Source organism: Sorex araneus, chromosome 11 (assembly GCF_027595985.1).
Source record: "Sorex araneus isolate mSorAra2 chromosome 11, mSorAra2.pri, whole genome shotgun sequence".
Classification (NCBI taxonomy): domain Eukaryota; kingdom Metazoa; phylum Chordata; class Mammalia; order Eulipotyphla; family Soricidae; genus Sorex; species Sorex araneus.
In genome coordinates, this window is record NC_073312.1 from 17,127,939 (window position 1) to 17,151,055 (window position 23,117).

Here is a 23,117-nt window from a genome sequence, read left to right on the forward strand (position 1 = left end):
TGAGCTCACCTCAGGCCACTGTTTTTAGCTCTCTGGCCCAGCATGTTTTCCGAGTGCTTGGATTTCACTTCCCTCTGTTTTCACTCTCAGCTTCAGTAACAAAAGTTAATACTGAGCCCGCTGCATTGCTGTCCTGCCCAGCTTTTTCAGAATTGTCAAGCCCTAGAGTTTTAGGGTGAATCTCCTGCTTATTCCTCACCCCCTCCACCCTCCAGCCCCCCACTGTTTCCTTCAGTGTAAGTGCTTGTGCGTGTGGGTTATCTTGTTAGGACTGATATTTAGCTATCCAGAGCCCTGAGTTCCTCCAGGCCTCTGGGAACTGTGGCCAGGAGGGGTGGGAGGTGTTTCTCTGTTACTGACTGCTCTGTTGCCCATGAGCGCTCCTGGGCTTCTGTTTGTCTCCCTAAAGAAAGGTCAGGGGCTGGAGTGATCGCACAGCGGGTAGGGCGTTTGCCATGCACGCGACTGGCCCGGGTTTGAGTCCCAGCATCCCATAGGGTCCCCCGAGCACCGCCAGGAGTAGTTCCTGAGTGCAGAGCCAGGAGTAACCCCTGGCCCCCCCAAAAAAATCAAAACAACAACAAAAAGGTCAGACAGCTCTTTCGTGCTGTCAGGCGGAACAGATCCCCGTGTTGGCACCCCTGTTTGGGATCACAGCCCTCTGTCTGACTGGGGTCAGTCGTGCTGCTGCAGCCGAGGCTTCCCTGAACAGGATCATTACCCGGCGTCCCGTTCCCATCAGAGGCAGGCCCTCTGCAGATTCTCAGGGGCGTTGTCGTTTCTTGTCTGGAGGTTTCCCTGCAGGCAGAGACCCACCTGGTTCGCTAGAGTAGTCGGTGGTGGGCATACAGGGGCAATGCCCCTCATCAGGCTTCCCCACCCGCTGTCCTCTCATGCAGCCTTACGGTGTTGCCAAGTCTTTTTCTTTTCCTTCCTGCTCCAGGCACAGCCATCATCACAGAGGAGCATGCGGCCATGTGGACCGACGGACGCTACTTTCTCCAGGCTGCCAGACAGATGGATAGCAACTGGACGCTCATGAAGATGGGTAGGCAGAGGCACGGCCAGCCTCACCTTAGTTGGCAGTTCTTTTTTTTTTTTTTTTGGGTCACACGAAGCGGTGCTCAGTGGTTACTCCTGACTCTGCACTCAGGAATTACTCCTGGGTGTGCTGGGGGCACTGTATGGGATACCGGGGATCGAACCAGAGTAGGTTGCATGCAAGGCAAATGCCCTATCCAGTATACTATCACTGTGCCTGTTGACAGTTCTGGGAAAGGCATGCATAGCCCCTCAGGGCTCTACACTTAACTCTTAAGAGTTAGGATCTTAACTCTTCTGGGACCACTTTTAGAATCTCAATTGTCTTAGTTTGGGTTGCCATCACACGTGACAATAGCCTGGGTAGCTCAGCTGATGTTTCTGTTCTGGATGCTGAAAAACTGCGATCTGGAGCCAAGGCCCAGATCTGGGGCTTCCGGGAAGTTTCTCTTCCTGAGTTGCTGAGTTGTAGATGGCCGTTTGCTAGTGCCCTTATATGGTTCGGTCTGTCTTTCTTCCTCTTTTTAAAATCCCACCAGATCCTACCCTAATGACTGCATTTAACCTTTATGACCTCCAAAAACAAAAACCCCTTTCTCCAAGTAAAGATATTTGGGGGTTAGGGCTTCAGTAAAGGAATTGGGGGGGAGCACTTCAGAAAACTAAAAATCACATGCATGTGTGTACACACACACATACACACACAGATGCGCGCACGCATATGTACTTATGTATGTAAGTGATTGTATACTCAGGTTTGGAAGGTCTGCTTTAGGACTCCATTTAAGCCAGGGGAAACTGAGGGCACTGGAGGCCTGGCCTCTGGCCTTTGCTCTGGGCGGCCTCACTCAGAAATGAAAGTAAGGCCACAGAAGCGAGGACATTCCATGGAGTTTCTCTGAGGATCCCAGACTTGCTTCTGTCAGTTCTCTGTTGGTGAAGAGTAGTGCTCAGGCCCAGAGCGTGGGTCTGGAACTTTCTTGGCAAGTTTCTTAACTTTCAATGTTTTAGTTTCCTTGTTTTGTTTCTAATAATAGTAGATGCTGCTATACAATGGTGAGTATTAAAGAAATCACAAACGAAAGGCATAGAGCTCATGGGGCTGGAGAGAGTGCAGTGGGTAGGGGGATTGCCTTCCAGGTGGTCAGCCTGAGTTTCATCCTAAGCACCCCACCAGGAGTAAGCCCTGAGCGTAGCTGTGTGTGGCCCCAAATCCAGGGAATAAAAACACAAAACCCGTAGAGCTTAGTGTTTATTGCAATGTTTATTGAATAAATGCATGTATATGCCGGTTTCATTACTTTTGAACTGTGCATTTTTAGACTTTCACAACCTGATTTTTTTTTTTTATTTTGCTTTTTGGGTCACACCCGGCGATGCACAGGGGTCACTCCTGGCTCTGCACTCAGGAATCACCCCTGGTGCTGCTCAGGGGACCATATGGGATGCTGGGAATTGAACCTGGGTCGGCCACGCCCTACCCGCTGTGCTATCGCTCCAGCCCCCTTGCAACCTGATTTTCGTGGAGTGTAAACTCTCTCCTGAGTTTTTGAACTTGGAGAATAGACGAGAAGGGGATTGGCGAGAGGGCTACTGCCGTCAAATGCAGAGGAGAAGCTGAGACCTGATTGTTCTTGTTTACTGTGGGAAGTAGTGAGAGGAGCAGCCTGTCCCCGGATCCACAGCTCACAGAACAAAGGGCTAATGATGGGCTGAGTTAATACCAGAGGACCTGCCTGAGAAGGGAGGACGTGTGTGTGTGTGTGTGTGTGTGTGTGTACTTGCTCATGTATAGGGGCCATCACTCTTCATATATATATACAGGTATTGTGTGCCTTAGGAAAAGAATATTCTTTTCTGGCTATGGATTTATTTCAAATGCCTGTTTTTAAAAGTCTTAGAACTATATAAATGCCAAAGCTACAGACTCATTTTATTGACAAGCAAAGAGTGTATTTAGAAGACACAAATATGCATATTCTTACACACTTCTCTGCAGGCATCTGAGGTTGCACAGGTGTTAGAAATGGGCAGGTTAGAGGTCTTTAAGCTTCTGCTTGTCTTTGGGCCATACCCAGCTATGGTCAGGCCATACTTCTGGCTCTGCACTTAGGGTCACCACTTGAAGACTCAGGGAACCATGTGGGGAGTGGGGGATTGAACACAGGTTGGGTACATTGCAAAGCAAGCAAGAAGCACCCTGCCTGCTGTTCTATCTCTCCAGTCTCAACTTATAAAAATGTTTATTTTTTTTTTTAAATTGTGATTCTGTGACTTACAACACTGTCAATAATGATTGCAACAACCATACCTAGCACTGGTGTAAACTTCTTGAATGCATGCACTCATAAGCCCAACATATTCATACACGCGCGTACTTGTGTGTGGGGGGGTGTGGGTGTGGGTGTAATAGTGGTCATTTTACTACTTTCTTCTTGAGCCCCGTGGGCAGTTAGTGTGTTCTGGGCGGAGGGCACCTCTCTTTGAGTCTGACAAAAATAGCTGTTAGGTCTCTTAGCTCTTCGGGCATGTGTGTGAGAAGCCAGTGGTGTCTGCTGGCTCCTGCAGGGAGCATCTCCACGAGGATCCTCCCTCCTCGCTCCGTTCTTCCCCGCTGCCTCTCCCCCCACTAAGTCGGCCTCCCTCAGGTGTCTTCTGTGTAGGCGCATTTTTGTGCCTGGGGGTTTGCCAGATACCTGTCTGCTAGGAGATGTGATTTCATCCTCTGAAAGTTATACCAGGGCCATTAAAAGAAACTTTGCTACGAAGTGGTTTAGCGGTCTGAAAAAAAATGGGAAAGTCTCAGATAGCAAAATAAAAACTCAGTGCCAGCTTCTAGACAGGTTTTTAGACTGAGCTCATGTCTAAACCCGGCACTTCCCTTCTGTGGTTATGTGGTTACTGGTAGCAGAGAGAATACTCTCCATCAGTACCATTTCACAGTGTGTGAACTTTCACTGTGCACGCGCGCGTGTGTGAAGTGCCTTTAGTTCTTTTCTTAGCTTATTTGGTGTCGTATGATTAGTCTCTTGGACCAGAATGGTTTACTGGCTCTTGGGAATTGGGAAGCCTCAGGGAGCCACATGACAGATGACAACGCACAGTGGCTTGTAATATGAGGGAAGATTTCTCTGCTGCCAAGTCCTGTCCTTAGCCTTTGGGTGACACTCGGGCAGGAGACCCCTGACCCCTACGCTGCCCTCCAGATGAGGGGAGGGCACATGGCACACGCTCCCTTTTCCTCGGGGAAGTTCTCAGCTCCTGCCCTCACCAGAGTCTGACCCCGAACTCTCATCCAGCTGTGGGGATTGGGAAAGCTGCTGAACTGGTCTTCGTGGCACCGTGTTCCTTGGCTGTCGAACTATTCTCACGAGGCCCGTTTCACAGGGAGGGAGCAAATACAAGTTTGGCTTGCTTTTGGAAAAATCACTCTTCCCTTCCTCCCAGTCCTTGAGAATTAAAGATTCGGATGTTCTGAGCGTTGACAGTCTGTCTTCCTGAAGGTGCTTCATACAGATTCTGCCGTCATGATGCTGGTGAATGGCATCCTTCTAGGTAGGACTGTGAGCTTAGGAATGGTTTTTAAAAAATTTCTCAAATATTTTTATCCATTGCTTCCTTGGTAGGTCTGAAGGACACGCCCACCCAGGAAGACTGGCTGGTAAGCGTCCTTCCTGAAGGATCTAAGGTTGGAGTGGACCCACTGATCATTCCCACAGGTGAGTGAGCTTGGGCCCTTCAGCCTAGGCGAGGAGGTGAGCTGGGTTATTCATGCTTCTCCTGCTTCGTGGTTTTGCCTTGGGAATGTGGGACAGTTGGGGACCCAGCATGACTTACTGTCACAATAAGGATCAAGGGTAGGAGAAAAGTTGTGGCATAGAGGCAGGAGAAGGCCACTTGGGTCGGGGGCGGGGATGGAGGGGGTGAACTGTCAGAGTGTCTGATCCTGCACTTCTGGTGCCGGACTGGGCTCTCCTTCCAGAAATATTTCACCAGACTCCCAAGGCCCTGCGTGATGCTTCTGCTGAAGCTGGCAGTCAGCTCACGACTGGGCCGTTGGTGTCTCTCCCCAGACTACTGGAAGAAGATGGCCAAGGTTCTGAGAAGCGCTGGCCACTACCTCATTCCTGTCAAGGAGAACCTCGTGGACAAGATCTGGACAGACCGTCCCGAGCGCCCATGCAAGCCCCTCCTCACACTGGGCCTGGATTACACAGGTCGGTGCAGTGCTCCCAGTGGGTCCCCCCGGCTGTCCCCTCCCCACTGTCATCCTTCGATCCACATCTCGATCCAAAGTGAGCTGGAACCTGTGGAATGTGTCTGCCCCACCCAGGCGCCGGGGCATTAGATTCAGCCCCGGAGCTTAATTTTAATTGTCTCACTGCTTGGCACTCACTCGGGCCTCATTCATACTTCAGAGCTCCTCGCAGCAGACTTCTGGGTGCTGCGAGTAGCCTGTGTTATTGCTGAGTCGCTATCGGCCACACTGACGTGTGTCTGACACCAGCCCTGGTTTCTTGGTTCCATTCAATTCCTCCCGCCTGCATTTTTGGTTTTCCTTCTGTGACGCCCTCACCGTTTGTCTTGAACTTTCTGCTGTGTAGAGGATTTGGGACAAGGGGGATTTTCTTCCAGCCTGTACCATAGTGGCACATGCAGCAGAAGTTTCCTGAACTGCTTCTGGGAGAGGAGAGTGGTGATGGGGCGATGCAGAGGGAGGGGCCTGAGGTAACTGCCCCGGAGGGAGCCAATCTTGCAGTAGACCGAGAGGAGAGGTGGAAGGGGGGGTGTCTGGAATGTAGGCAGATTGCCCAGAGGGGTCCTGGGAAGAAAACATTACAACTCACACTCTGAGCCAAGTTTTAAACTACATTCCCGAGCTGATCTTCAAAGCACCGTTGGATTGTGGGGGGCAGCCCTCAACTTGCCTTCCAGTTTGACACCCTCACTGGAGGGTCGTGCAGATCGAGGGGGGATGGGTCCAGTGAGTGGCCTGGGGTCAGCTTAAACATTTTCCATCAGCTTGTTTTGATTAAAAAACCTTTTTTTTTTTTTTAAACTGGAGCAGCGCGTCTGACTCCTCGCTGGTAGAAGGGGAGAACAAATGTTTCTGAAAAGACTGCAGGGCGCTGTGGTAAACAGGGAGTAAGGCAGATGCTGACCATGTTTAGTAGCGGTTCCTTGCAACCTGAATGGCAAGTGCTTTTTTTTGTGACTGCTGGTGGTGATGAAGTGTGAGACCTTCTTGTAGGCCAAAATTTAATCCTGGGGTGCTGTGGGGAGAAGGCCTGGCTGTGTCTGACAGGCTCAGCGTACTTCGAGGTGGTAGTCACAGTGAGTCAGACTGCAGGGAATCCCTCACTGAAAGGCCAGTCTCCTGGCTCTTTCAGTGGGAACTGGCGGGTGATACCCTTGACCACCAAGGCTGTGTTTAGCTCTGAGTTCTCCAGGCCTCCCGGGCCTTCTTTCTCATGAAGCTATACAGTTGTGTGATTAATTGCTGATCTAATGGTCCTTTTCCCTTCAGCTTGGTAGCCCCAGGAAGGCAGGGCCTGATGTAGCTCAGTGTCACCATGCGGACCAGCATAGTACTTGGAAGGCATCTGTTTTTTGTTTTTTTTTGACTTGACTGCTTCATAGATTTTTCTTGAACGCACAAATTGGCTTTGCTGCTCGGGCAAACGGGGCTCTTGACTGTCCACTGGCTTGGGCCATTACATCTCTGGTTAGGGCTTGACTTCAGGCCTTCCCTCTGCTATGACTACGTGTCCTCTAGACGGGTCACCTCGCTTTCTCCCTCACTGCTGAATGTTTGGGCTCTTGAAGGTCCCTCGGGGCCAGGAGCAGAATTTGACACACTTGTCTTTTCGCAGGTGTGTCCTGGAAGGACAAGGTTGTAGACCTTCGCTTGAAAATGGCTGAGAGGAACATCGTGTGGTTTGTGGTCACTGCCCTGGATGAGATCGCATGTGAGTACTCTGGCCTCACTGTTTGGGTGCAGTACCTTTGAAAATCTGTGTTCAATGCAGTTCAGCCTTCCGAGTAAGGCAGGGAATAAGCAAAGGACTCACCATGTGAGTGTACAACTTGCTAAGGAGTGGAGAAGAAAATTACAGGGAACTGGGGAGGAGAATGTAGTTTTGACCAGAGCAGTGGTAAAGCCAGTGGCTGATGTTAAATCTGTGGTAACATCCACCTCTGACGAATCTCTTCAGAACTGTGATGCCTTTGGGAAAAAAATCATTCCATGTCTGTCAACCTGTAGGTATAGAGATTGTGGGAGAATTTATTTTTCTTTATACTTTTCCTGTACTTCCTCCACATCTTCCCAGTTTAGAAGATGTTCTAGAGATATTTCTACCTCAGAACACTCAGGAACTGAAGTTCTTTTCACCAAATTCTTTGATTCTGTAGCACTTTCTCAGTCTTTAGACCTTAGATTACCATTGTGCAGTGTTCAATACCTTCTGTCATCTAGAACCTGCAGGAATCTGGTCGAACCAACCAGTCATGTCTGTTTTCTGACTGTTTTTGGCCAAAGGCAACTGAGATACAACACCCCCTTTCATTTCCTTATTAGAGAATGAGACCCTACTAAATAATGTCCTCTCTTTTTAGTGAAGCCCCCAAACTTTGTCCTGTATATCTATGATTTGTATGATTTGATGTTGATTTAGCCTCAGCATCAGAGAAAGTAATACATAAATTTATATTCTTCCCTTGACTATTTAAAAAAGAAAAAAAAAATCAAACACCTTCCCAATTTGGGAAACCTAAAAATTGCAGAGGGGGGGGGCTGGAATGAAAGCACAGTGGGTAAGGCATTTGCCTTGCATGCGGCTGACCCGGCTTCGATTCCCAGCATCCCATATGTTTCACCAAGCACCGCCAGGAATAATTCCTGAGTGCATGAGCCAGGAGTAACCCCTGTGCAACGCCGGGTGTGACCCAAAAAAAGCAAAAAGAAAAAAATGCAGAGGAAGTAGAAGGAAGGAAAAAAACATCTGATTAGTGATTATGGGATTAACCGGAGATAATCATTATTTAATATTCTGTGCATATATAATTTTTTGGCTTGTTTTTAAAAAAATGTATCAGCATAATTATAATTATAGATGAAAATTAAATATTCCATGCTATAGTGATACCATGGACTGGAGCGATAGCACAGTGGGTAGGGTGTTTGCCTTGCATGTGGCCGACCCAGGTTCGATTCCTCTGTCCCTCTCAGAGAGCCTGGCAAGCTACTGAGGGTATCCTGCCTGAACTGCAGAGCCTGGCAAGCTACCCGTGGCATGTTCAATATGCCAAAAACAGTAACAAGTCTCACAGTAGAGATCTTACTGGTGCCTGCTCGAGCAAATCGATGAACAACATGATCACTATAGCACAGTGCAAGAGTGATACCAGTTTACTTGGCACCTCCCAAAGGATAACCTTTGGGTTCTGCCCAACTTCCCTACACGATTGTGGGCATCAGCAGCTCTGCCAGTTGAGATCTGTGTCTCAGTTTCTCGCATTTTGTCCCTCTTCCTAGTTGACACATGGGTTAGGAGTATTTGAGCTTGACTGGGCTGTTGACCCATCTGACCATTTGCTGCTCAGACAGGTTCCATGTGAAAAATGTCCATCTTGCCACTTGTTTACCAGCACCAGGCTCTGTTGCTATTTTAGATGCTCAAGTCTTTTAGGTAAGAAACAGTGCCTCATCACTGTACTTTGCAAAGCCACTTAAAAAAGTGTGGTACCTGGGCCTTTTTTCTCTTTTTTGTACTCTGATCTTCATAAAAACAAGGCCATGGTGGTGGGCGTGATGTTCTGCTGTGTAGTGACGTCAGCAGTCCCCTGACACTGGCGGAATGTGGGTGCCGCATCCAGCTACCCTACCTCCCCCATTCTAGGGGTCCCTGGGCTGAGCACAGGGGCCCTCTGGTGGGCCACAGGCTGGGGTTTCCTTCACTTAAGCCTGCTGACTTACTGACTCATGGCCTTTGTTCCTCTTCCCGGAAGCCCTGCCTTCTTAGGGTTCATGGCCCTGCTGGGAGGGCCTTGCGTGGCCCTCATCGTGGCCTGGGTGGGTCTCAGTGTTTCTGCCCGAGGTCATTTGTCTCACAAGGGAGCCAATACTTGGATACTTCCCTTTTATTTGGGAGCGTTGGAGGTTTTCTGCTCAAGTTCAGGCCTGGCAGGTCACCACTAAGAAAACCATTTCAGTGCTTGGTCTGGAGGTCACTTCTGGGTAATAACTCTTCCGTTCCCTTCGCGGGTCAGTGACTTGGAGGTAGAAGGAACAGATCTGGCACCATCATTTGGTGGGTGTGAGCAACTGCCGCTCAGAGGTGGAATGAGGAAGTCGGGTTCCCTCCTTTCAGAGAGATGCACCAGTCTCCTTCCTGGCACCCGGACTCTGGGCCCAAGGACTTCCCTCCGTCTCAGGGACTTGACTTTTTGGTTCATCATTATTATTATTATTATTATTTTTAGGGCTTTTCAATCTCCGAGGATCAGATGTGGAGCACAATCCAGTATTTTTCTCCTATGCAATCATCGGACTAGAGACCATCATGTGAGTGTTTGAAAGTCCTTCCTCGCAATACTTATTTTTTTTGGACTTTTTAAAATTGAGTCGCTGTGAAATAGTCCCTTGCAAAGCTGTTCATGATTAGATTTCAGTCATCCAGATTCCAACACCCAGTGTCCCCAGTTTCCCTCCCATCACCCCCCACCCCCAGCCTGCCTCTATGGCAGGCGCTTTTCTTCCCTGTCTCTGTCTCTTTTGGGCGTTTGCAATATTGTTACTGAAAGGTTATCAGGAATACCCCTTTACCTATTTTTGACACTCATTTCTTGTCCAGTATGATCATTCCTAGCTATTATCCTCACAGCTTCTTAGGAGACCCAGTGACCTTTCTGGTTCCAGCTTGCTAGTCACTGCCTGCTGTTCCACTGATAAAGCTGCTTTCTCCTGCTTTTTCCATTTTCCTGCGCCTCCGCCAGCCTCCTTTCCTTTCTTGTCTTCCTCGAGAGTGGACATTTGTTTATGTCCCACCTTGACTCCCCAATGATTTGAAATATATAAAAACATGCAGTATTATGAGATAAACGACTAGAATGGCCAGGATATCAGAATTAGAGTGAGTGTGAACTAATACCCTGACACAAAATCCCTGACATTAGTTCAAAAAAGTCTTGTTCTAGCTACTCATTTGATTCCAAGTGTTCAGTAGCCAGTGCAGGGAACGTGGGCGAAGTTAAATGATTCTGTGTCCACACCACAAATGAAGTTGGACATTCTGTGGGAGTGGCACTCCATTGAACTCTCAATTTACCTTTTCTGGTCCTTGGCCCTTTTGTTTGGGACATGTCTACACTCCTGTTTATCCAGTGCTGCTAGGTCCTTGGGTCCCTGTGGGATACTGGGGTGAAGGAGATAGATAGTCTCTCAGGATAGACTTTGGAGGATGAGTTTCCTTGAGGGGATTTGGATTCGAAAGTGGGAACAAACTAATGAGTATGACGGGAACCAGTTTTATAGCAGGAGCCTGGGTTGGAGGAGGAGACAGTTGGGGAAAGTAATACTGAGACAGATTAGGGTCCATAGGAGTTAGCTAGTAGCAGCACAGGGAAAAGGGGAGATGGGGGATTAGTGATCTAGACCCGGGGAACAGTGGTGTAGAGGCTCCAGGCTGGAAAAATCATAGCGTGTATGAGGAACTAGGAGTGAGTTAGTGCGGATGCACATAAAGCAAGGCTGGCAAGTGAGTGGGGCCCGCAGAAAGGATGGCTCTGTGAGTCAGTCAGGAGCTTAGGCTCGTGGGGCCGGGGTGATGGTACAGCGGGGAGGGCACTTGCCTTGCATGTGACTGACCCGGGCTTCGATTCCCAGCATCCCATATGGTCCCCTGAGCACCACCAGGAGTAATTCCTAAGTGCAGAGCCAGGAGTAACCCCTGTGCATCACCGGGCGTGACTCCCGCCAAAAAAAAAAAAAATAAAATAAAAAAGCTTAGGCTTTTATTGCAAGGACCCTAGAGAACTTTTGAATGATTTTTTCACAGGGAACGCTACCATCAGCTTTGTAAGTCGTCCAGACTCACGTGACCATGAGGAATAGGAAGGAGGGGGCAAGGCGGGAGGCAGGGACACAGGAGTGCAGGCTTGTGGTGCTGAGCTGCTCAGAGATGGCAGCGTCTGAGCCCGGGCAAGGCTGTCGCTGGAGCTGTACAGAGTTGAGGGCTGTGGGCCCAAAGACCTGACGGAGCAGAGGTGGGATATCAGTGTAGACAGCACCAAGTCCTGCCTTGGAGGTTAGGGTGCATGGTGGCATCCTAGGCAAAGGACAGGGACACTTTGGAGGCTGGATTTTGGAGAGGAGTAGGGAGGAGGGAGAAGCTAGTTCTGATGGCCAGGGCAGAGCTGACTGTTCTGTGAGCGAGGGGACAAGGCACCGTGTTGTTTTCAGCCCCTGCTTGTCCCTGCAGGCTCTTCATCGATGGCGACCGCATCGACGCCCCGGGTGTGAAGGAGCACCTGCTGCTTGACCTGGGCGTGGAGGCCGAGTTTAAAATCCAGGTGCTTCCCTACAAGTCCATCCTGACCGAGCTCAAGTCCCTGTGTGCCAACCTCTCCTCCAAGGACAAGGTTTGGGTCAGCGACAAGGCCAGCTATGCCGTGAGCGAGGCCATCCCCAAGGTTGGTTGCCCTGCAGAGACCCCTCAACCCTGCCCCACTCTCAGCCCCGTCCCAGTGCTGGCACCGTGCCGCGTGTGGTCTTGAAAGCAGAGCTGGTCTGACCAGATGTCCGGCTCCGGCCTGACTAGGACAGACAGACCTGTCCCGCCTCTCCCGGACAAGCCCCTAGAGCTGCTGCCATATCGAGAGGCTGAGGGCCTCTAGGAGTCATTGAATCCTGAGTTCCCCAAAATGGGGCATGAGAGATGATTTTAGGTTGTTTGATGATGAGACTGTGATACTAACAAGACTTATTTCCTAAGACAGAGTTGAATTCAGTAAGCTCAGTTCATTTGAAAATGATCTAAAAATGAGTATTAAGTTGTGTAATCAGCAAGCGACTAGGGAAATCCCGCGGCTTTCTCTCGCCGCCTGTGTTCGGTGGTCTCGAGCCACTTCCCCACCCGGGACGGCCGATGCCATGAGCGAACAAAGGAGGAAATGAGGGCCAGGCTGGTTGGTGATCAGCTGCCGTTTATTCCATTCTTCCCACGCGCCTGTTTCAGTCTCTGTAAGCTCCCCATTCCGGTCTCACACTGCCCCTCATTCCCGTCTCCTCCTGTTCCCCTTGCTCATCTCTCCGTGCTCTGACTCACTGCCCTGGTCTCTCTCTAGTCTCTCACCAACTCCCCAGCATTGGGGTAGCACAATCAGCATATCAGAGCACTTCCTGATCCCAGATCAGGCTCAAGGGCAAAATGCCACCTAGGGGTTTTTCTCCTTTCCTTAGTCCAATAACTTATTTAACCATCTTAACTAACATCTTAATTCTTCTTATTCTTCTTAATATTAATTATTTTGTATGGCCACAGTAAGAGATACATTAAGCTTGTAGGGTGGCTCTCCTGGGGACATCTCGCTATAGATCTACAGTGCTCAGGCCAGATTAATCTTTCCTAATCTTAGCAAGGTCTTAATCTAGTTGTTACTTTTTGGATCGCGACAGAATTGGTCCATGACCCTGCTCTTAATTCATAGTTAAGTATTATGGCATAGCATTATCTGTCTTCCTGTGTCTATACCAAAAAGACATTGCTTTGAATTAACTATGCAAAGGACTTAAGGAGAAGAGAAAAGCAGTATTTACAAGTTAACAGAGTCTGATTAGAAGATAAAGGTGATTGGCTGGTTGGGGAAGCAGAGCACAAAGAAAGAGGTCACAAATAAACACAGGGGAATGGGAGCACTGTGATAGGAGTAACCCAACAAACCTAAGTTCCCAGTGGCAAGGAAGAAAGGACTAACCGATGTTATCCTACACTAAATCAAGGAGTGGGCAGCTCAGGTTAAGGGTAGGGGCAGGAGGTATAAGAAAGCACCATTCTTCTGACCCCACAGTGCATTTTGTGGTTACAGAGTGCTGATGCCTCGAGAGGCTTGAGGAGGAGGCATTTGTCCAATTGGAGAGACCAAACAAATGATAGCAATAGTCCCACCTTTAAGCTCCCACTGGGCAGTGCTGCTCGGGTGGCTGGCTTTTGTCTCCTCATTTTAATGAGTGCCTGGGGCAAGACTGGAACCCAGACCAGTCAGTTGTCGCCTTTCTTGGCCTTTCTTGGCCGCCCTGCTAGGCCTCTGGCTGCCCAGTGCCCCCGGCAAGTCCAGCGATGTTATCTCTTCTCCGCCCAGGCGTGGCCCTTCCTGGAAAGAGCCAGGCCTGCCCTCCTAGACCTGGCGTTCCCATGGCCTTTCTCCGGGCCCTGCCCCCTGTGATCCGCACTCAGAACTTGGCTTCCTTGCCTGTGTGGTGCCTGTCCCTGCCTTCCCCGCCTCAGGAGAGGAGAGCAGAGCAGGAGCAGAGCTTGAGAGAGCGGAAGGAGCCCTTGCAAAGCACCCACAGTTCGTGGCGGCAGACACCCCTCCCTCCTCCCGCCAGCACGGGCCTCCACTAGAACTTACTCTGCACGTGCGAAGGGCCTTTCCCAGGCCTTCTCCACCTGAGCATTCTCTTGGATGACGTGGATTTCTGAAAGGCAGGGGATGGCCCTGGAGGGCTCCCTCATCAGTCACGTGTACCCCTAGGTAGTGCGAGGAAGCTGCCTGAGTGCAGCAAGAAACGGGTTATTTTAGTCAAGCTTTGATTGGCAGGTGGACTCCCGAGAAGTGAGCCAGCAGCCGCTGGAGCGTGAGGGGGAGGGCTAGGAGCCAGGTAGGTGCCGAGGGTAGCAAACTAGTTTCTTGGGGAGTAAGTCTCTTTCCTTAGGTTGTCATTAACTCAAAAGGGGCAGGTCTTGGGGCTCCTGGGGACAGCCAGATGTTTCTGAGTGGGAGTATCTCACGTGTGCAGTGCTGGGTAAGCAGGTGATGTTTTTTGGATGTGGGTGAGTGGAGTCCGTCTCAGTTCCCCCCGTCCTGTGTCCTAGGAGCATCGCTGCTGTATGCCTTACACCCCCATCTGCATTGCCAAAGCTGTGAAGAACTCGACTGAGTCCGATGGCATGAGGCGAGCTCACGTGAGTACCGCAGTCTCTCCAAGAGAGGGGATGTGTGACAGATGGTCCAGCGGCCCCAAACTTTACACACACACAGTCAGAACCTCTCTAAGCCCCCGGAGTTCCTGAGAGAACAAAAGTCAAGTTCTCCATAGGCAAGAGATCTACGAAGTGTGACCTATGGCACAAAGTGATTCTGGAGAGAGCCAGGTTGTGTTTCAAAGCTAGCAGCGGGTCTAGAAAGATTCTGGATTGAGAGATGGTTTTTGAGCGTGGCCTGCCTTTCCTGACCTGACGTAGGGCAGGCCCTGAACCCCCTGAGTGAGCTGCCTGTGCTTTCGGGCGCCTCCCTGAGCCACTCAAGGGCAGAGGAGCCTTTTCCCTGCTCGTGGAAGTTGCTGAAACTGTTTGCCGGAAGTGCCTGAGATCTGTGAGGCGGGCGTGCTGCTGGTTTGGGGCGGGGGTCCCGTGAATGCAGGCCTCTCACCTCAGGCCAGGGCTGAATCTGCCCCTCAGATTTCTAATGAAGAATTAAAAAAAAATGTCTCCATTGTTTGTACAGATTAAAGATGCTGTTGCCCTCTGTGAACTCTTTAACTGGCTGGAGAAAGAGGTTGGTTTTTAATCTTTGTTAAACCCGTGGCTGTAGATTAGTCAGAAGCTTACCCAGCGTGATTCAGACTGTGCTCCCTCCATGCTCTGGTGACCAAGACCACGGTCTAATTTTGACCAGATCTACTATATCGTATTTCAACATTCTTCCTGGAGATTTGGTGTGTGTAAATACAAATTCCTTAGTTGTAGAAAACAGTAATAAGGATACCAGAACAGAATGCATCCTTTTTAGTCCAAATTGGACAGTTGGGAATTGTCTTGTAATTAAGTGTAATATCATTATGAAGAAAAATGATTCATTATGGGCAAGGGTGTATTAAGAAAAGAAAGAAGGTCTTTGTTGTACATCTTGACCTTGCACTTAAGCCATAAAACTTCAAATATTAAGTTCACAGTTGGATATTAGTTTCTCGCTCATTCTCTCCCTGCCAATGATATGAAGGTGGTTTCTTTGTTTTTGTTATTAAGCAGATCAGGTTCCCTTTAAATATTATATAAACAAGTCTTTAAAAGTAACTTTAATGGGAAAAAGAAAACAGTACCCTATTCCCATTGACAATTTCCCTCCATCATTTATGAATCATTTTTTAGTGCCAATCATTTTTCCATGTCTTGCAGCCTCGGGTACTCCTTATTTTATTCACTATCACCATTTTAGCAGTTTTCCTTTTTTTATGGCTTTGAGAAGGCCTTAAAATGATCCAAATGGAGTCTCTGTTTAGTGACTGGATTAGTTTATTTGCCCAGGCTTCTTATTTTCAAATATTCGTTTAAAATTTCTTTTGCCATTCTCAATAACCCTGTAATAAACTCTTCTGCATTTATTTAGGATAGCTTTCGTAAGATGATATTCCAGGAGGGAGGCTTTTGAATTTTTAAACTTGGATGTATTAAGTTTTGGGAGGTATTTTATAGAGTCAAAAATTAGTTGAGTGAACAATTATATGGCTAGGAATCCGACTTTGGATAACTTTGGTGAGGGCCTTTGGAAATGCTCTCCTTGTCAAAGATGAGACTTATCTGAGTTCTGTAGATCGGATGTTTGGACCTAGGAATTTGGGAAAAGGCATATCCGTTGACATCCGTTGAACTACATGAGACCATTGAACCTATGACACTAGATGATTTATGTGCAACTTCCTTTTAGGTGCCCAAAGGTAACGTGACAGAAATCTCTGCTGCTGACAAAGCTGAGGAGTTTCGCAGGTAAGCCTCTGTCTGGGCTTCTGGGAATCTTGTGCTCAATCCCTTGGTGAGTTAAATGACTACTAGGCGGGCCCTGATTCTTGGCACAATAAAACCTTTAAACTCCATTATCTACTTTTGGCACACATCTCCCATCCCGACTGATTCCTCCAGCCATCATTTTCTTAGTGATCATGGACCAAACATGATGACCTCTCAGTATCTGTGTTGCAAGCCATAATGCCCAAAAGTAGAGAGAGAGAGAGAGTATGTGGAATATTGTCTGCCATGGAGGCAGGGGGAAGGTGGAAAGGGGGGGGTAATACCGGGAATATTGGTGGTGGGGAATGTGCACTGGTGGAGGGATGGGTGTTTGATCATTGTGAGATTGTAACTCAAACATGAAAGCTTGTAACTATCTCACAGTGATTCAATAAAATTAAAGAAAACAAAACCCTTTAAGCTCTTCTGTTCCATGTGTCTGTGTTCCAGGCAGCAGGCTGACTTTGTGGACCTGAGCTTCCCAACGATTTCCAGCGCCGGACCCAACGGTGCCATCATTCACTATGCGTAAGGCATGCGGAAGAGCATACTTCCAGCCTTTACTGCTGCTTCTGCCCAGGAGCCTGAGCAGGGGAGAGACATTGTTTTACCAGAGGCCCTAGTGCCCCCTCTGTGTGTCTGTTAGATTATTCTGATTTGGGAAGTGAGGCCGTTAAGGTCTTAATTTTGCTGAATCTCTAGGCCTCTGTCTTTTGGATTCACTTGTTTTGACGTCGACATTCTCCATGATGTTATCAAGTTGGTTGGCCCTCTTAGGCGGCAAAAGCTGTATTTATAGTCCTTGTATCTTAACGATGGGGACTTTTTCATTTCTTTCCCTCTAATAGCAGCTTTCTTGATGCTCTAGATCTGAAATCTTTGCACTCTAGTACCTCCATGGTTAAAAAAAAAAAAAAAAGTCACCAGTTCAGGAGCAAGCCTGTGTAGTTAGGGATGTAATTAGTACTCTCTTTTTCTTCCCTGTGGGCTTGAAGTGTGTGACCCTAGCCTGTGGGGATTTGTAAAATTATGTACAAGAGCCCACAGGCCCACAGAGCTGCACATCCTTGAACAGAGCCGGTAAGAGGGGCTCAGTTAAGTTTAGGACTGATGAATTGCCCATTGGAAGTAGTGGGAGATGCAGGAGCCTTGGCCTTTGGACTTCAGCTCAGATTGTATTTGCTTTGTCTTGTCTTCTGCATTTTGAGTCCATTGCTCGCATCTGTGATGTGCACCATCAATGAAAGGACGCTAAGGTGCATGTGATGGTGCTGTCCTTGGCTTAGATTTTGCCCCACCCCTGCTGTTTTTTGAATCTTTTTGTGGGAGATAGTCACAGATGTTACTATCTATCTATCAAATTAATACTTCTGGTCCAATATTAAAAGATCCAAGGGACTTCAGTTTTAGTCATGCTTAACTCTGGTGATCAATTTGCTAGTTGGGATACTGTCCTAGAATTTTGCCTTACTCACAGATTAAAACATTTCAGAGTGGGGAGAAATTGATTTTCCTTTGGTGTTTCTTTATGGAGGTCATTGGAAGAGGCAGGCTCCTGGAACTGGATCCTGGTCTGTTGTCTACAAAAGCCCCAATTCACTTACTTTATTGAGCACTTGAGTCAATGAGATGTATCTCCTCAAGCAACAAGGTTGTCCCAAAAAGTCCAGGTTCAGTTCGACCATTATTAATTTACGACAGTGTCTGGAAGTAATGGAGAATCCCAATGGTACGGGGACACATAGGGAGATAGCTAGTAGGTCAGGACAGAGTGAGGGACCTGCAGGGACCCCTGTCTTAGACCCCTCAGACAAGTGACTCAAGACTGCTCTGCTGTTTCTCTGACTGGTTTGTTCCCATAGCTAATCTCTTGATCACTAGTTTTGTAGCCTTTACAGTTATCTCACAAAAACCCCTGTAGTTCCAGGACACAAATGGAGCTAGAGATAAAGAAATCCGTTAGCCCTCTTTCTCCTCAGCTCTTTGTCTATTGGAGAAATAGTTGAATGGGGTCTTGAATAATAGAAGGTTAATCTTGGTTGGCATAATTTGTTGGGTAACTTTAAATTTTGATATAATTTCAGACTAAGTTACAGGCAGGAATAAATACAAGAAGCTCTTTTATATATGCTCCTCCCGAGTATTTACACTTGTGGAATAATTCATTTTAATTTGCTCTCTCAGGCCAGTCCGTGAGACGAATAGGTCCCTGTTGCTTGATGAGCTGTATCTCATTGACTCCGGTGCTCAGTACAAGTAAGTGAATTGGGGCTGCCTTAGAACTTGACTTAGCTGGGTTAAGACAGTTGCATAGCTGCATAAACCAGGCTCCAGCTACAATGTCAGCTGCTAATCTTGCTCTTTTCTAGCCACTAATGAAGCGTTTCTGTGTCTGGGCCTTGTCTTTAACCTTTAATTGAATGGCCCAGTTGTGCACATTGCTCTCACAAAGGACTCTCTGACAGAAATGTTCAATCCTTGCCACCAAGTTGCCAAATACTCATAAGTAATTGAAAGTAATCTTTCAGAACCCTTGGAAAGTCTCCTGCCCCCAACCATAAACACTCCGCCAGCTTCCTTCTATGTCCAGCAGACCTTATAAAGTGAGGGGTTAATTTTGAGCAATTGAATTAAAAATGGGCATTGTCCCGAATTACTTTTTTGATGCCTGCTGCCTTCATCATCATCTTGAATGGGTTCTCAGAGGAGAGATCAAGATTTGGTTGGGATTTGTGGGCAGCCCAGTTGTAGGTTGGGCTGCCCACAAATACTATCCTTTGAGTATTGTGAAAGATGCTGCCGTGGACATCTGTCTTCAATTCTTTGGGGATATATACATAGGAGTTGAATTACTGGGTCAGAACGTAACTTTTTGTTTAGTCCTTTTAAGGAACTTCAGATAGTTTTCTGAAGTGACACCCTATTTTATATGTCTGCCACAGTGCATGAGAGTTTGAGTTTCTTTACATCCTCATCCTCCTTATTTATGTATAAGCAAAAACTTATTTTATAACAGAAAACACTGACGTGTCTTTTCTTTTGGAAAGGGATGGAACTACAGATGTGACCCGGACAATGCACTTTGGTACCCCCACGGCCTATGAAAAGGTACAGTGGAAAAGAAAACTTGAGGAGACTCTCTGCTTTCTTAAGAAGAACATTGCTTTTATGAAAAGGAGTTGCATAAATAAATGAAAGTTGGATATACTATAGTCAGATAGCTCATTACTGTGTGGAATCAAGCTTATTTATTGTATGATATCCATTTGACTATAAGAGAAATTGGAAAGCATTCTGTCTGCTAAGATCAGAGCAGCTCAGATTCAGATTTATAAAGTTTTGGCCTTCTCTCTCTTTTTTTGTTTTTTCATTTTGGGTCACACCTGGCGATGCACAGAGGTCACTTCTGGCTCTGCACTCAGGAATCACTCCTGGCGGTGCTCAGGGAACCATATGGAATGCTGGGAATCCAACCCAGGTTGGCCGAGTGCAAGGCAAACGCCCTACCCGCTGTGCCATTGCTCCAGCCCCTTTGGCCTTCTCTTGAGTCAGGAAGTGTGTGGGGATGGGAGTGGGATATGAAATATACGCTGGTCAAACAGCCTCGATTGGATTTTGAGGGTACCTCCCCACCTCTTTGCAAGTACATTGTTCCTATTTATAGACTCAGCACCCTAGGAACCCTCTGAAATGACATTCCCTGCTCAGCTTCAGCTTTGTGTGGAAAGAAGGAAACAGTTGATCTGAGCAAGAGTGTTCTGGGACTTCAGATCATCCCTCCTGTTTACTGGCTCCATGACCTTGAAGGAAGCACTTAGAACAAGCAAAAAAAAGGGGGGGGCTGCAAGTAATTGCTCTTTATGGCAGGTTTTTTGTATTTTTTTTTTCTTTTTGGGTCACACCCAGTGACACACAGGGATTACTCCTGGCTCTGCACTCAGGAATTACTCCTGGCAGTGCTGGGGGACCATATGGGATGCTGGGAATCGAATCCGGGTCGGCTGCATGCAAGGCAAACGCCCTACCCGCTGTGCTATCGCTCCAGCCCCTCATGGCAGGTTTTGAAGCTTCCCAGCCCCAGTAAGTTCCCAGATCATGGTTGCTGCTTAGTAAAAGTTGGTTGAATCTCAAGTGAATTTGTTTTTCCCAGAAGCCCCTCTGAGTAACACAGCAGGGGAGGTTTTTAGTTTGGTCCCTCACTTCCACTTGCAGGCACCAGAAACTTAGATGAGTTTACCCTGAGTCCAGGCACCTCTGGGGCAACTCTCCAGGCTGGGTAAAGAGCTCGGGGATCGGATCAATGAGGGTGGAGTTGTGTCCTGACTCCAGCATCCGCTGACCCCCGAAGTACTGTTCTTGTGCAGGAACTAGGGTTCTACCAAGCGTGGTGGTGTGGAGCGCAGCTGGAGAGGCAGGACTGCTGGCCTGCCTCCGGGCCCGACATTGCTCCCTAGACCCAGCCTGGTAATTCATCTCCCAGCAAAGTCGGAGTGGCAATAGATCCTCCTTTGCAAAACGTGGGACTTAATGCCCAGACAAAGAGAGTGGCTCGGTGAGCCTTGGCAAGTGTTAGCCAGTACCCCTCACCATCCCGCTGAGACTCGGCAGACACAGAGCGTGTCAGAGTGTTCTCCGCGAGGGAACTATCTGAGCCTCATCTCGTGGGCAGTTCTGTGTTTCTAAATTGAATTTCAAGTATTTCCTGGAGAATTGGTTCCACGACCAAACTTCTTTTCCCACTGAATCTTCTACTTTTCACTTTTTAAATTTTTATTTATTTATTTTTTGTTTTCCTTTCATATTGCTGAAAAAAAAAAAAAAGCCACCAGAGGCAAGGTTTTCTGAAGGGCTGTGAAACTAAAGGTTTATGACTGTCCTGTTCTGCAACATTGCCTCCCGGGTTTTCTTTGGCAGGAGTGCTTCACATATGTCCTCAAGGGCCACATAGCTGTGAGCGCAGCCATCTTCCCGGCCGGAACCAAAGGTAGGTGTGTCCCTCTGTCCTTTGGCAGCTGCTTCTTCTGGCTTAGGCTCCAAGGTTGGAAGTCAGAAATCCTGAGCACTTGCTGTGTGGGCCCCAGCCCACCTCAGGCCTAGCCTGGACGGGCAGGAATGCTGCTAGGACTGGGTTCTGAGCCACTAACTGAGCTCAGAGGACCTCTGGGGAGCTGATGGTTGGCTCCGAGAACTGTGCCTCTTGGCGACACTCATGGTGGCGGGTGATATTTGGTGTCTCTTAAGAGAGGGCAGTTGGGCCCGAAGGCCCCAGGGCTGAGTCACTATAACCACTATCTCCCCTTCAGGCCTGGGTCGCTGCCTCCCTCTCAGGGGCCTTATTGCAGTTTCTTTTGGTGGGAGTTTGAGTTAAGATAGACGCTCCTTGCTTTCAGCACGGCGGGTGGGGCTCGTTGGCCTGGGAATTATCAAGACCTGGGCCTTGATCCCAGTTAATTGGGGGTACATGCTATCTTCTAGAGCATCGCTGTCCTTCAGTTCCCTGCCTGTCTGCTTCTCTTGCAGTCTGGTTCGAATCTCTTTTTTTTTTTTTCAGAACCCATAAGGGTCCAGGGCTGGGCAGGTTCCTCTGTCATCAGCACAGTCCCTGTTTGCTGCAGGTGGCTGTCCCCTCACCTGGACACACGAGCCCCTGGCTCTGACCGAGCTCTGGCAGGCTGGGGCACCGGCCTCCCCAGGAGCTCTGATTGTTAGAAAGTTCTTCCTTATACTGGGCTGAAATCTGAACCCTCCCGTAACTTTTCCTGCTGGTGTCTCTTTCACCTTCTGGAGCCAAACATAATAAATCTAATCTCTTAAAGTGCTTTGCAAATTGAAAAGTGCTGTACAAATATCGTCAAGTGGTTCTTTATATGTCTTCCAGGCCACCTTCTCGACTCCTTTGCCCGCTCAGCTTTATGGGATTCTGGCCTGGATTACCTGCACGGAACGGGACATGGTGTCGGGTCTTTTCTGAATGTTCATGAGGGTCCTTGTGGGATCAGTTATAAAACATTCTCTGATGAGCCCTTGGAAGCTGGCATGATTGTCACTGATGGTAGGTGTCCATCACCGATATACACAAGGGTGTACACGCATCCTATGACTTTTGAAAGCTCTTTGTTGTTTCTTAGAATTTTATTATTTTAAAATAAATTTGGACTGGAGCGATAGCACAGCGGGTAGGGCGTTTGCCGTGCACGCAGCCAACCTGGGTTCGATTCCTCTGTCCCTCTCAGAGAGCTCAGCAAGCACCGAGAGTATCCCGCCCATACTTGGCAGAGCCTGGCAAACTACCTGTGGCGTATTTGATATTCCAAAAACAGTAACAACAGGTCTCACAAGGGAGACGTTACTGGTTCCCGCTTGAGCAAATCGATGAACAACGGGACAACAGCCACAGTGCTAAAATAAATTTGGAAATAGTTTTTCCTTCCTGTTACTTTTAATTAAAACAGCTTTTTTGATGATAAAAATGAAAATTATTTTAATATCATTAACAACAAACTGAATGAGTCTATAGAACTGTATAAAGAATATGAAAATTAGGGCCTGGAGTGATAGTCCAGAGGGCCGGATGCTTGCCGATGTACAGCCGACCCAGGTTCAGTCCCTTTTGTTCCCCCCCACCCCCAGGCCTGCTAGGAGTGATCTCTGAGAGCAGAGCCAGGAGTGAGCCCTGAGCAGTGCTGGGTGTGGCCTCCAAAACAACCAAACAAGAATTTGAAAGCCATTTGTGATCCAGCCACCAAGGAGAAACATGACTTAATATTTGATGTTAGCTTTGGGTCTTTAATATAGGTAGCTATATAAATTTTTCCTTTTTGAATCTCAGACTGTATTGGACCGATCTGCATTCTGCTTTCCTATTTAATAATTGCCTTTTCCAATTTCATGACCAAATACTTTGGAATATTCCCCAGTGCCTAGGTCAGTAGGTTTGTGAACACACACCGTGATATATGTGCGATCTCCACGACTGTTCTAGTTGCCCTGCAGGACAGATTTTGGACCTTCTCCTGCTCCACCTTGTGCGATGTTCCGGTGGGCCTCTTGGGGCAGGGAGTATTTGTGGAC

The 23,117-nt window shown here is 48.1% G+C and overlaps 1 protein-coding gene across 4 annotated transcripts in view; it reads left to right on the plus strand.

Annotated features, from left to right (window-relative positions):
- Positions 1 to 23,117, plus strand: part of XPNPEP1 (X-prolyl aminopeptidase 1) — a 49,636-nt gene that overhangs the window by 22,227 nt on the left and 4,292 nt on the right. For 3 of the 4 annotated variants that reach the window (XM_004611931.3, XM_055119448.1, XM_055119449.1), the window contains 14 exons: positions 944 to 1,048; positions 4,668 to 4,760; positions 5,115 to 5,258; positions 6,915 to 7,010; positions 9,526 to 9,607; positions 11,523 to 11,733; positions 14,136 to 14,225; positions 14,767 to 14,817; positions 15,967 to 16,025; positions 16,497 to 16,574; positions 18,231 to 18,302; positions 19,094 to 19,154; positions 20,961 to 21,030; positions 21,925 to 22,098. In XM_004611931.3, coding sequence (XP_004611988.2) covers positions 944 to 1,048; positions 4,668 to 4,760; positions 5,115 to 5,258; positions 6,915 to 7,010; positions 9,526 to 9,607; positions 11,523 to 11,733; positions 14,136 to 14,225; positions 14,767 to 14,817; positions 15,967 to 16,025; positions 16,497 to 16,574; positions 18,231 to 18,302; positions 19,094 to 19,154; positions 20,961 to 21,030; positions 21,925 to 22,098 — 1,386 coding nt within the window. The remainder of the gene's footprint in view (positions 1 to 943; positions 1,049 to 4,667; positions 4,761 to 5,114; positions 5,259 to 6,914; positions 7,011 to 9,525; positions 9,608 to 11,522; positions 11,734 to 14,135; positions 14,226 to 14,766; positions 14,818 to 15,966; positions 16,026 to 16,496; positions 16,575 to 18,230; positions 18,303 to 19,093; positions 19,155 to 20,960; positions 21,031 to 21,924; positions 22,099 to 23,117) is intronic. The other variant, XM_055119447.1, reaches the window with a different exon arrangement.